Source organism: Bombus vosnesenskii, unplaced genomic scaffold, assembly GCF_011952255.1.
Source record: "Bombus vosnesenskii isolate JDL3184/JDL3185 unplaced genomic scaffold, Bvos_JDL3184-5_v1.1 scf7180000016274, whole genome shotgun sequence".
Lineage (NCBI taxonomy): Eukaryota > Metazoa > Arthropoda > Insecta > Hymenoptera > Apidae > Bombus > Bombus vosnesenskii.
The window spans coordinates 3382893-3396675 of NW_022884343.1; the positions used below are offsets into that span (position 1 = coordinate 3382893).

Genomic DNA, 13783 nt, shown 5'->3' on the forward strand with positions numbered 1-13783 from the left:
TCCTGGTACAAGATTCTGGTTTTGTTCTAAAACTTTTGTTCAAACTTACATGACAGTGGAGAACAAATTCCATTAGTGGGACATAATGACTTTTTGTGGCCATTTTTTGTATTTGCAATTGTATTTGTATTTGTTTATTTATAATTTATAAATGCATCAGAATACAGGACACACAGAAAATAGTTTTACTTGTAATGTAAAGGATGGGGAATGGTGTGGAAACAGAATATGGAATATACAGGAGGATATGGAATATGGTTCAATAAATATTGCACATAGGATGTGGGAAAGAACACGTGGAAAATGTGCTATAGGATGGAAGATATGGGAAATTGGTATTAATGAAATATTGGCATGAATGAAATATTCCAAAAGATAGGAAGAGAAAATCATTGGATTTATTACCTACCTGTGTTCCTGCCGATGAAACAAAATTCCAGCAAGATTGCAGGGAAGAAGGAAGTACAATAGAAGGTACTATGATACATTTTAGTTACCTTTGGTTCTACCAACCATGAACTTCATGGCAGAGTGCAAGTAAGGATGTCTCTAAAATTTCAACAATTTCGACTGAAGGTAAAGAGAAGGGAATTAAACGTATGATATCTATTTCGCCTTGCTTTGCTCTTTAATTTAATCGAAAAGTTTATTAGACTCGTCCACGACGAGATGAATCACACATAAAGGATTACATACACGATTAAAACGTATCTTCTATATACACAGCTTTTACTCATGAAAATTTTAGCCTGACACACGGTGGTCAGATTCTTTTCACCCTCGATGACTTCTGTTTAACTGGCACGTTCTTTCATACACACGCATGCACACACTGTACTGTCAAGTATAACCCTCTCGCTGTGCTAGAAGACTCACACACAGTGAACCACGACGAAATAAAACTCTATAGTCTTTTGTGGTCCCATCGTGGTTACCAAACAATACGATGATTATAGTCTCTTCAAAGCACTAGGCACCGCAATTCCCAATTATTTCACCATTTTTCTTCTTTTGAAAACTCTGACATTACCTGTAATTGTTGTACAAAATAATATAAATGTAAATAGACGTAGTAAACGTATTAAGGATAAATGTTAGTAACACAAAATATCTTAATTCAGTAATATGTTGAATTAAAGAAGTAATTCTATGATAAACTTGTTCATTAAAATAAATTCTTTTAGTGTACGATATTTTCATTGCAAATTGTCTCGCGCTTTAAAATAGATTTTAATAACGTACAGCGTTTCTTGATATTTCAATTTCAAAAACAGAAGGATTCTATGATAGGAAAGAACTCACCAAACGTTGCATTTTTTAGTCGGATTCATCGGTGAGCCTGGAGGACAATTATAGGCCCTGGCAAAGTCTTCGCTATTGGACAAAGGTCCCAAAACTCTTATAGGACCCGGTGAATGAACGCTGCTTCGTATCTTCGTCAATGCATCCTCTGGTCTCATGGATCCACACCATATCTGTGCATAGTTCAAGAAGAACAGCTGATCGTGAGTGAGATTCACACCAGGAAGCATCGGTTCTTCACCGTGTATCGACACCCACTTCTTATACGCCTGAAACGCAGTAAAAATATATAGAATTCACTAAACGATTTTAAACTGTATTAAGAAAATACTGATTCTATGAAGAACATTCTAATTTCATTAAGAGAATACTGGTTTTGACAAAGACGAACATGCGACTCTATATTTCATATTGCAAAAATAAATATTATTCAGTTTGCAGTAGAAATAGTAGAATAATTGGAAAGTTCAATATTTCTATTTCTTTGTTTTTTCTACTGTTCTTGTTGTTACTACTTTACTCACTTTACTTTATCTTTACTTTATTCTCAAGAATAATGGACATTTTATTTCCTATATCAAAGATGAGCAATATGAGAAGAAAAAAGAAGAAATATGCAACAGAATAAAAAGAATATATGTTCTTGTTGTTATTACTTTACTCACTTTACTTTATCTTTACTTTATTCTCAAGAATAATGGACATTTTATTTCCTATTTCAAAGATGAGCAATATCAGAAGAAAAAGAAGAAATATGAAAGAGAGTAAAAGGAATATATGATCTTGTTGTCATTACTTTACTCACTTTACTTTATCTTTATTTTATTCTCAAGAATAATGGAAAATTTATTTCCTATTTCAAAGATGAGCAATATCAGAAGAAAAAGAAGAAACATGAAAGAGAGTAAAAGGAATATATGATCTTGTTGTTATTACTTTACTCACTTTACTTTATCTTTATTTTATTCTCAAGAATAATGGAAAATTTATTTCCTATTTCAAAGATGAGCAATATGAGAAAAAAGAAGAAGAAATATGAAACAGAGTAAAAGGAATATATGATAGAAACTGCAACAAATATATGCAATAAAGTATGTTACCCTGAATGACTGTTTGAGTCCTCCATTATCAGCGATATTCTCTCCCTGAGTCATCCTCCCATTGATATACAGATCAACTTCCTGCAACTTGTATCTAGAATACTGATCCACGATACACTGGGCTCTTTCTCTGAAAGCTTTCACAGTGGCGTTGTTCCACCACTGCATCATGTTTCCATCTTTGTCAAACTGACGTCCTTTGTCATCAAAACCATGAGTAATTTCATGGCCGATTACCACTCCTATTCCACCATAGTTCAATGATTTTGGAAAGTGCTGAGAGTAGAATAGTGGCTGAAGAATACCAGCTGGAAAGACTGGAACGAGAAACATCGTTGCTAGTTTAATTAGAACAGTCGAAATTTATTTGTCAGACTTAAATCTTATTGTCCAAAGAATACTACGTTCTAGAAATAAATTCCGAATGATTACCAATGTCGTTTTTATTGGGATTATAGAAGGCATTCACGACGGCTGGCTCTGTAGACCATTTGTCTTTATCAACTGGCTTCCGTAGTTTCTCTAGATTATGATAAGCGTCATATTTCAGCACAGCCAGTACATTCTCAAGGAAATGATTCTCGGTAATGTTCAACTGTAATGTGAAAGATAAGAAACAGATCGTACGTATAAAATGAAATATCATCAGTTTCGTTGGAAATTCCATTTCTTCTTCTATGCATATTTACGAAGAGATTAAGTACCATCACGTATTCCTTCGAAAGTTCCACAGGATCCTTCAGGAACTCAGGATATCCAATCCTTTCGTTCATGGAATCAGCTTTGCTTTTAGCTACGGCTCTAGTTTCATTATCCATCCAATGATTCTCAGCCAAGAGTTCATTGAACGCTTCTCGTATCGTACGAATCATTTCGAGTGCTGTCTCCTGAAAACCAAATCAACTTTAAAATCAACTAAAAATAACATTATTTCAATTGACAAATTACCGAATAATATCAAATTAATACCATCTATATTAATTGTAAAAATTACTCAAATATTATATTAGCAGCTCACACACAATGATCTCTCGTATCTTATGAATTTCTATATACATATATACATACATGTATTTAAACATTTTTGAAATTCATGTTATACCGTTTAAATGAATTATCATGAATTTCTATATGGAAAGATTACCTTGCTCTCGTGATTGAAATTGTCACGAATAAAAAGTGCACCCACAGCCATGCCAAGCTTTTTGTTCGTCCATTCGACACATTGGGACCATCTGTCCCTCTCGCTCAGTATGCCTAACAGAATCTTCCGGAATTCCACCCTTTTCTGCTGGTACTCGTCGATCATGTGAGGCATTATCGACATCACCAATCTCCATAATATGTAATTATGTAGCGTTCTGTAAAAAATAGTTAAAAATAAGATGTAACGTTTCATCGATATCGCGATTAATTAATTTTCATTTTCGGTGACTAAATATGTATTTGAAAAATTAAAAAAAAAAAAAATTAGAAAAAATTGAAGAAAAGGCAGAATTTATTTAGAAACAGAAATTGTATAAAAATTAGAGAAGCGAATGTATTGGAAACTTTGAACGTTAACGAAATACCTGCGGTCCGTTCTTTGCACGATACGGCCCATTTGCATAAAATATGGCATGGCGTATGCCACGATCGGCTCCTCTTCTGTTATGGGCGAGTTGATAAATTCTTGAAGATATTCGCGCCACTTCAGCTGCGGAATTTCACGCTGCAGCTCGCGCAGCGTCAACTTCCGGTAAATGGCAGATGTATCGTGCCTATCAGCCTCCGGTATCGACGCCTGAAATTTTCATTAAAAATAAGTCGAACCGTCAAACAAAGCAATACGACGTTCCTATAACACATATCGAATTTCTCACAAAATATGAAATTCTTCAAATAGAATGATAAATAAATATCGAATAAAAAGAGATCCAATAGCAGAAGAATCACACCAATTTAATACATCAAATCAGTCGATAAACGCATATTTTTAGCTACAGAGAAATGAAAAAAAAAAAAAAGAAAGAAACGAGTATTTTGTACTATTTTGTAAAATTTTGTACAGCTTGCTATTTTATTATTTCTATTCTGTCTGTATCAAATGATCGTTACGAATTATACGAAGCTTTTTCGTAAAGAGGTGCATCCACATATGGTGCGATCCGATATTAACAAATTATCCGTTGTGTCATAAATGTAAGACAGGCGTACATTTGCCAACTGTTTCTCCAAATTGATCACGCGATTGAATTCTTCGGCAGCGGTTTGTGGATTAGCACCAAGCAACACGGCAACGTTCGTCATATAGCGATGATACGCCTTAAGTTGAGCCTCGCTGCTCTTCTTCAAGTAGTAGTCCCTACTTGGCAACGCCACTTGCATCTGATCCAGCTGAGGAACAATTTATAGTCGTTCGATCATTCTTCGCTTGCGCAATATTGCACGAGCAAAAGTAACTTCTGTTTAAATTTAAAGCACGACACGAAATAGTTCGTATCTTCTTAATAAACAATTTTATACGTTATTTAAGTTACTGCAAAACTCCATTTATATATAGTTAATTGTAAAAAAAAAAAATGCACACATTCACAAATAACAATTTTGATCGACAAAAATCCATTATGATTGAAAACTAAAGTCGTATCCTAAATGGAGTTCTACTGCACGAATTTTATTATACAGTGCTCTAGAATGTACAACGTAAATCCAATTGTTATACTGTGCAGTCGTCGACCAAGGGACCTTACTTTGCCGGCGCACCTGGAGGATATTGGCAGAGGAGTTTTTGTCATCCGGACCGACCCACTGTTCTAGCAATACTCCCTCGTTGTATTCCCCTCGTAATCGACCTAATAAAACTTCGACGGGGTATGGTGGTGGCTTCCAGGATGGTCCAACCACCGCTGGCCAGCCGCCAAGGAATTTCAGCGTCCTCTTCAATGGCGCGTCACCGATTTTTCTTATACGAGCTGCGAAAATAGAAGACTAGAAACACCTTCCTAGCGTGGCAACGGATTTCTTTTCTTACTTCGAAACCGAATTCAACATTACGAGAAAGGGAAGAAGAAATTCTCTTGGAGAGAAATAAGAAGAAAACAAATTTGTTTAATAAGGATAGAAAGAGAGGAGTGTATCTAGCGAAGAGGAGAAGGAAGAAAATTGTTCAATGAGATTAGAAGGGAAAGATGTTTTCAACGAGAACGAAAAGGATAGAATCCTTGCAGGAAGAAAGGGAACTTTATTGGAGGAAATAGTAGGAAAGGAATCGTTTAAGGAAGCAGACGATTTAAGGATCGTTTTCAAATAGAATTCACGGAACTCGTTAGAAACACGCGATCGAAAAGCATTTTCGTTGTACCCACGGATGTCCATGCATGACTTGTAGAACATCTTCGCCTTCAGAGTAGCATTGTTATCCTCGGCGTTCGGTGATTCCTCCAGGATGCGTTTCAGAATCACTTGAAGCTGATTGGCCAGCACCTCGAACGTGCTGATCGAGCTTCGATCTTCTGGAATCACGTGACGACGATTCCACGTGCCACACGCGTACTGGAAGAAATTGACACATGGTGCTGCTGTGCGATCCATCGCTGATAATAAACTGGCAGCTGAAATCGCACGATGATCGCATCAGTGAAAAGTTAGAAATGCAACTTTTGCTTACTCTACGCTATTTTGACATCCTAACCTTCCCCTGTTTCTGACGAACAGTGATTATAAGTGATTATGCCGTGATCGTATGCGTTCAAAGTGACTACAAACACCTAAAAAATCATCATAAATTCGTAGAAATCGTCTAAGAGTAATTTTAGCGCGACTATAAGCAATTACAAGGTGACTACAATTATTCAATGCGACTATCTACAATCTACGCGTGAAATTAGGTATTTACGAGTGAGTCTGAAGCGATCGAGCGTTATCGCAACGTGACTATAATGAACTATAACGTAATTGCTTGCGTTCAACAAATTGCTAGTTAACACACGTGTGTATAAAATGACTGTATATAATGCAATTAGGGAGGTTATAACGTGACTATAATGGACTATAACGTAATTGCTTGCGCTCAACAAATTGCTAGTTAACACACGTGCGTATAAAATGACTGTATATAATGCAATTAGGGTGGTTATAACGTGACTATAATGGACTATAACGTAATTGCTTGCGTTCAAAAAATTGCTAGTTAACACACGTGCGTATAAAATGACTGTATATAATGCAATTAGGGAGGTTATAACGTGACTATAATGGACTATAACGTAATTGCTTGCGTTCAATAAATTGCTAGTTAACATACGTGTGTATAAAATGACCGCATATAATGCAATTAGGGTGGTTATAACGTGACTATAATGGACTATAACGTAATTGCTTGCCTTCAACAAATTGCTAGTTAACACACGTGTGTATAAAATGACTGTATATAATGCAATTAGGGAGGTTATAACGTGACTATAATAGACTATAACAGACTATAACGTAATTGCTTGCGTTCAATAAATTGCTAGTTAACACACGTGTGTATAAAATGACTGTATATAATGCAATTAGGGTGGTTATAACGTGGCTACAGATGACTATAATATTATATGTGCGATTATCTCCGACTACTAGTTGATGGAAGAATTTTTATACCCCACGTGTAGAATTTTTCGCGGAGAAAATTTCTATCTAGGGGACATGGAATTTTGTTTTGAAGAGAGGAAATTCATCGAAATTTTCGTAGTCACGCGTTCACGCACGGTCATATTGACGAACACGCTGATATTAAATTCCGAAGCTGATATCGGCTACAGTATCTTTGCGCAAGAACGTCAAATTGTTCTGTCACGTGCAGGAAATTGAATTCCAGCGATGGCAACGAGAGAGACGCGTCAAAGGTAACAAGATGAAAGCGTTAAAAACGAAAAAGGGAAAAAACGAAGAATATAAAAGTAAACGCGAGAGAACTCGAGATTAAACGTGTAGATGAGCGATCATTTTACCATAAAATCGTTCTGCGCAATCTCATTTTCTGTCAACAGGTTGGTGCCGCGACTTTCTAACCTATATCTGCTATACGTACGATCTTTTTCACGGTATTTGACGCGTTCGCGAAAATTAGAAACCGTTCACTGTAGGTACACATATGTTTTTTTTATAATACATTACTGTAACAGTAAATTATTTTAATGGAAGATTTTGTTTCCGGAAAAATTTTCTTCGTTAATAACCGGTGACGTATATGTACGTATACGTCGTTTCATATAACTGCGATATATTTGTAACGCGTATGTCGCGCCATTTTTTATAAATACTCATAGGTGCCACATTTTGTTAAGTTTGTAAGATAAATAAACTATACATACACGTTCTAGAGACGAAAGTACTTGCTCCTAGATGTTAACAGTTCGTAATATCGTTGGTCGACGTTTAAAGGTGTAATACGAATCGTTTAATCGAAACGGGTAATTTTACGGTCGATGAATATACGACCAATCGAGCGAGGAAGATTTAACGAGGCCAACCGTGATCTGAGGATTGATTGCACTTCCGATAAACTATCTCTAACGAGTAATAACACCGCTCTAGGGCAATTTGATATCCTGTACCAAGGATTAATTAACCTTATACTATTAAAGTAATTATTATAAAAAATAAACGGCACTTTTTTGGCTGCTGTAAAAATTATAACGTTGTTTTCGATGTTAGTAAGTAAACCGAGGATTGTAATGCATTGGAAATATTTCAAAATAATCGCATTTTTCGAAGTGCTTTAATGCAAGGTTGCGCTTCATTGCAAATTTACTCGCAAGAGATTTGCATTTGCACAAGCAACCTCAGCCCAGTGATAATTAACGTGCACGCGAATAAAAACCTACAGTCGGGAAATGTTTTCCTAATTACGTTCAACAAACACGCAAGCTCAGACTCTTTAAACACTCGTGGTTGGCGAAGAGGCTGCTGTTTTTTAAGCAATTTTAAATTCAGGTCGAGCAACTTTTTTCTCCCTTTTTCTTCTTTTTTTTTTTTTTTTTTTGCTCTCTGTTCACAGGGACCAACCACTACGAACCACTTCGTTACCAACCCGCGGCGCAGAGACACGGTAATTGTGAAATATTAAAAAAGAATTGGATTATATCTCGTACGAAAGCTATTTTCTGCTTCCCGAAATTTTAATCATCGTGAGAGATCGCTTGTCTTCTATTTTTTTAATCTAATTCCGAACTGTTTGCGAGAGGAAACTTTGTTAATTAAAACGGCTCCCCATTTTATTATACAGGATAATTAATAATCCCCATAATTCTTCAATTAATTTCTAATAAATGAGAAGGCGAATCGATTTCTCAGATTTGTCATAGTCTTCGCTAAATAAAAAAGCCGTGATAAATTGGAAAAAAGAATCTATTCAAATCATCGTATTACTCGTAAAAAATACTACAACCGTTCCTCTATTTTTTTCGAAAGCCTACGTCTTATACAAAAAAAAAAAAAAAAAAAAAGAAAAAGAAAACAATCACCACGGTACGCAACTGAATTCATGGTGCATATAATTCGCTGATTAATTTTATACGAATAAACGGATCAAATAAATCGAGTGATTTCTGGTGTGATCAGGGTGATTCATTCGGCTGATAAATAAACGAAAATTCGCTCTGCCTTGCTGTGTTGCTGCGAATAAATAAGTAATCAGAAATGTGGCCGCTTGTTCTGGGATTGGCCGCGTTTCCACTGCAATTAAACCACACGATGCCGTATCTTCAGCGGGTCGGATAGCGGATTTCCCGACAAATGAAAATGCAATCGCAGGCCAACCTCTCGGTCAGCAGGCAATTCCATTGGGAATGCTTAATCCGATTTGTAGTCGTGTGCGAGAGGAGCACGCGTTTGTCGCGGGACAAACACAATTCCTACCGACCACCAATCAGTTCTCACTGATCTGATTTCATTTACCTCCGCTCGGATATTGGCTGGTGATATTTCGCCCTGTCTATGATCGAATACCCGATCCCCCTTCGCCCTTTTTTTCGTAGAAATTGGTTCGATATCCAGTTGGTCGTCATCCCGATTCTACGTTAATTGCGTTAGATACGAATGTTTGGAAAAAATCTGCGGGCTCTATGAATAACTAATATTTGGGTACTGGCTTAATATCTGGCTCAATCTGGCCTTTAATATCTGGGTTTTTTTCCAATTATCTCTTCTTCTGTTCTTTAATTATCCGGAGAATTTTTCCGCGGCTTGGCGTTCATAGGATTTTCTGGCGTGTTTGCAACGTAGAGAAGAATTTTTGGAAAATAGTTTTATTCAAATTTTGTCATTACCTGTCCTCACGCGTTCCTCTGTTATGCAAATGTTTGGAAAAAATCTGGAAACTCTATGAATAACCAATACTTGGATACTGGCTTAATCTGGTTTTTAATTTCTGGCTTTTTCCAATTATCTCTTCTTTTGTTTTTTAATTATCCGGAGAATTTTTCCGCGGCTTGGCGTTCATGGGATTTTCTGGCGTGTTTGCAACGTAGAGAAGAATTTTTGGAAAATAGTTTTATTCAAATTTTGTCATTACCTGTTGTCACGCATTCCTCTGTCATGCAAATGTTTGGACCTGTAACAAAGAGAATATACGTCCAACTAACCACTATCGTCGCAAGCGTTCAAAATTTAATCTCGTTCTAAAGGACATACGATAAAAGATTGTTTACTGTTATCAAAATGTAAATAATTCAGTGAGAATCGTGCGCACAGTGTCGAGAGGAAAGGAAGCAATTTTCCCACAAAGCAGCATTGCAGCCACAAGAAAAAACAATTTTCTGCTTCCATAAACTTGCATAAAATTTGTCGATGCTACTAAAAAATCACTATAATATTTCATTTTATCACAAACGCGGGAAATGATTAAGTAATCCTTGATATTTGCAATGGTCTGTAATAAATCATCTATTAGAGCAAAGTATTATTATGTATATAAAAAAAAAAAATATTTTTTCGAACCGTTTTTTAATCCAACGTTCATAGATGTCATTATAGTGATTAATTCTATCAGTGGTTATGAGGTAACACAGGCCTTTTCGAGTAGAACCTGATAACCTCGACTCGATTCGATTCGGTTGATTGATGTTCCCTTCTGACACGAGCTGTTGAACATTGAAAGCCATTTGCTGTTTCTCCTTTTTACGTAATTTTCTTTCCTCTCCGTGTGTAATCGTGGTTATAAATTGCAAATATCAAAGCAATATTTATCAAGAAATTCCTCGACATATCTCTACAATAGTATTTATCGATAAATCACTATATGGAATTATCCCTGTAAGGTACTAAACAATTGACGTGGAGGTTATGCAAAGCAAATGAAAATTGAATTTTTCTAATGACACCATACATTTTAATTCCGGTTTTTCTTTCATATTACTGTCTCCATTGGTTATATTGTTGTTGGCATTATGCTGGGGAATTTCATTAATGCTTTACTGTCACGACAGTTTACAGTCTATTGGGTTGGCAACTAAAGGATACTTAGTTTCCAACCCAATATTTCTACGAATTACTATAATAAAAATTTGGTCAAGAATTTTTATCGTTATTCATTTATTAAAGCGGAGAGAATTATAATTAATTGCAATCAACTAGAGAATTCTAGTAATGAAACGCCTGGTGTGGCTCTGCTGTTGAAAAAGAAACTTTTGTTATTAGGATGTAAGATTTACTTTCTTTGTATAATAAAGGAGAAAAATAGTTTCCTCGAGTAATTTCACGCGAGGACGCGCTCTTTTCCGCGATCTTCTTTTAAAAGTCTCTCATCAATTTGTAATTAAACTCTGCTGAAAGAAATTCTTGTGGGAGTCAAGATTGCAAAGAGATTTCTGCGAAAACAGTACAAATTTTCCAATAAAAGCTCCTAAGACTTTGTTCTTTGTGCTTCGGCGCATTGTATTTCTGTTTTACGTTGTTTTCAAAAAAAGATTTATACTTTTTTTTATAGAATATATTACACTTCGATATACCACGTCATATCTATATCCCGCCATTTAAACCTATGTCTATATATTAACATCTAACCTATTTCGAACCATTTTTAAATATACACATTAAGCTATTTTCATACGTAACTCCATGTTCAATTTTTATACTAAAATAAGATATACCAAATATAATATCTCTGCTACGCTAAACTAAAAAATACCCTGCGTAAACTCTCATCAATTTCGCTTCAATCCTCTGTAACGCTAACCCAACCATTTTAACACCAATGTAACTAATTTTAATTCCGGATCAATCTACCAAGAACAGCTTAAAACCAATATATCGCAACATCTAGCCACTACACTAGCGCACTCTATGCCACTATCTACCCTAACTCGTTCTCCGTCGCGCTCGATCAAACGCTAACTCACTCTAATTCTACGTGCAATCTTCGGATCAACTCAATAGACTCGTATTGCTATTCTTCGACACCTAGATCCCACGTCAACGCGCTTCACGCCTAAATCCACGCGGAGTACAGCGTATGACAGTGGAGCTGGCCGTTGTCAGCCGCTTAATTAATCACTACCATCGGAACTAATCGTGTCATTTAGGGCTAATTCAACTTACGGGGCTCCTGCACGCATTCGCGGCTCGTGTTCAACGCCAATAGCAGTAGAATGAAAAGACAAGTGGCAAGAAGAGTGACGGCGAGCACACCGAGCAATTGCTGCCTGTTGGCTGGCCCTCTTCGTCTGATCGACGTCGCGCGCGTTATTCCGAGAGGCTTCCGATTGTTTCCTGAATGCTGCAGAACCGTCGTCGTAGTGTTTCCACGGGGACCATAAGTCACCTGTGATGGAAAACACGTTACACGCCTCTATTTATGATTTATGAGTGGTAGGAAATTTTGCTCTTTCTTCTTTCGCGTAGGTGTGACACGAAGATTGATGAGACTGTGATTATGGCATAGGAATGGTGTAAAAATGAAACTATCCTAAAGAGGGATATAAGGCTGTTCGAGGGAATCTTTTGGTAAAGATATTTTTTTGTGAGATTTTGGAAGCTCGGGGAATCTTTTAGAAATACTTGGATTTCTTCTTGTCACAATTTGGAAACTTGGCAACTTTTTAAGAATTTGGAAATTTGAGAAATATTTTAGGGTTGTCCGAGTGTTTTTTTTTTTTTTTATCAACATGGAAGCTTTCTAATTTTTTAAAAATATTTAGATCTGTCTTTTTAGGAGTTTCAAAGCATTCGAAATCTTTTTGGAAAGAATACTTATTTATATTCTGTAAAGATCAATTTTTCGTTTAATTCACGCAATGAGATTCTATCGAACATTAAAGAACCCTTATAATAAGCTGCTATTGAAAATCGCGCCTTAAGATTCTCTTTCTCACGTCTCGAACTCTCTCATAAAGGAATCGTCGTCCCAAAGAACCTCGTCAATTTCGCTTTACAAAACATCCTCACGACCACCCAGTCCGTTACCAATTATTATTCCATTCATGATTCTAATAAATAATAAGAATTCTTATAAAGATCCTACTAGACCATATATTTTAATGCAACAAATACATTGACACTGCCATTGACAAATATAAAAGAATAAATAGATAAAGATTATTGGTAGAATGGATTTTTATAGAGGAATAAAAGCGAGGGTGGTACAGCTGAGTGATACATATCTGGGATTAGGGAAGGTTAGGATACCTACTTATTTGCTAATTTATGATTTCACTGAGGATGGTATACCTGAATGATACACGTGCGGAATCAGGGAAGGTTAGGGTACTCTGTGTATTCGTTAATTTATGGCTGCATTGGCGCCACACTTGTATCAAAATATCCTCTCTCGAGACAATTAACAAACCCAAATACTTGCATTCTCAAAAAATTAACAACACCGATGGAATAAATGAACAAGACAAACCTACAAAACATTAATCCCACGAATTAGCATTCTAAAGCCACAAAATATTGACCCAACGAATAAGCTGTCGAAAGGACGAATAATAAATCATTTTTACCAAATTACTACTTGCAACCCCTGAGTAATGAAAATCTCTTACCTGAAGGTGATTAGTGGTAGACGTCTCCTGGCCGGAACCTCCGGTTATCTCATTCTGCTCGACGATCACGCTCGCCTTCAGATATCCGTTGTTGCTTTCAGCCTTCATCCTCCCTCTACCCGTGCTACCGAATCCCTGGATCAACTGCAGTAGCTGGACACTGAACCGAATTTCAAGCGACTATCTGTGTCAACGACCGGTGTAACGTTGGCATCGCGGCTGCTCTCGATCCGCCGCAACCAATCGACCATTGATCGTTGCTCAACGACCACCCTTTCAAACCTTCTTTATTCTTTCAACTTGTTTATCTTTGTATTCAACACTCGAAACAGAGAAGGCTAACAATCGAACACTTTATCAGAAGACTCTCGTATA

At 36.4% G+C, this 13783-nt stretch overlaps 1 protein-coding gene across 1 annotated transcript; it reads right to left on the bottom strand.

The window, feature by feature from the left end:
* Positions 1 to 605: 605 nt before the first annotated feature.
* Positions 606 to 13775, bottom strand: LOC117242476 (neprilysin-1-like). Its single transcript, XM_033509178.1, has 13 exons — positions 13409 to 13775; positions 11964 to 12186; positions 9940 to 9978; positions 5750 to 5995; positions 5148 to 5356; positions 4599 to 4778; positions 3974 to 4185; positions 3547 to 3763; positions 3107 to 3289; positions 2835 to 2997; positions 2403 to 2719; positions 1303 to 1571; positions 606 to 1030 (listed from the first exon to the last, which is right to left on the bottom strand). The coding sequence occupies exons 1-13, from the start codon at positions 13514 to 13516 to the stop codon at positions 1027 to 1029; spliced, it is 2370 nt and encodes a 789-aa protein (XP_033365069.1). The 5' UTR covers positions 13517 to 13775; the 3' UTR covers positions 606 to 1026.
* Positions 13776 to 13783: the final 8 nt, after the last annotated feature.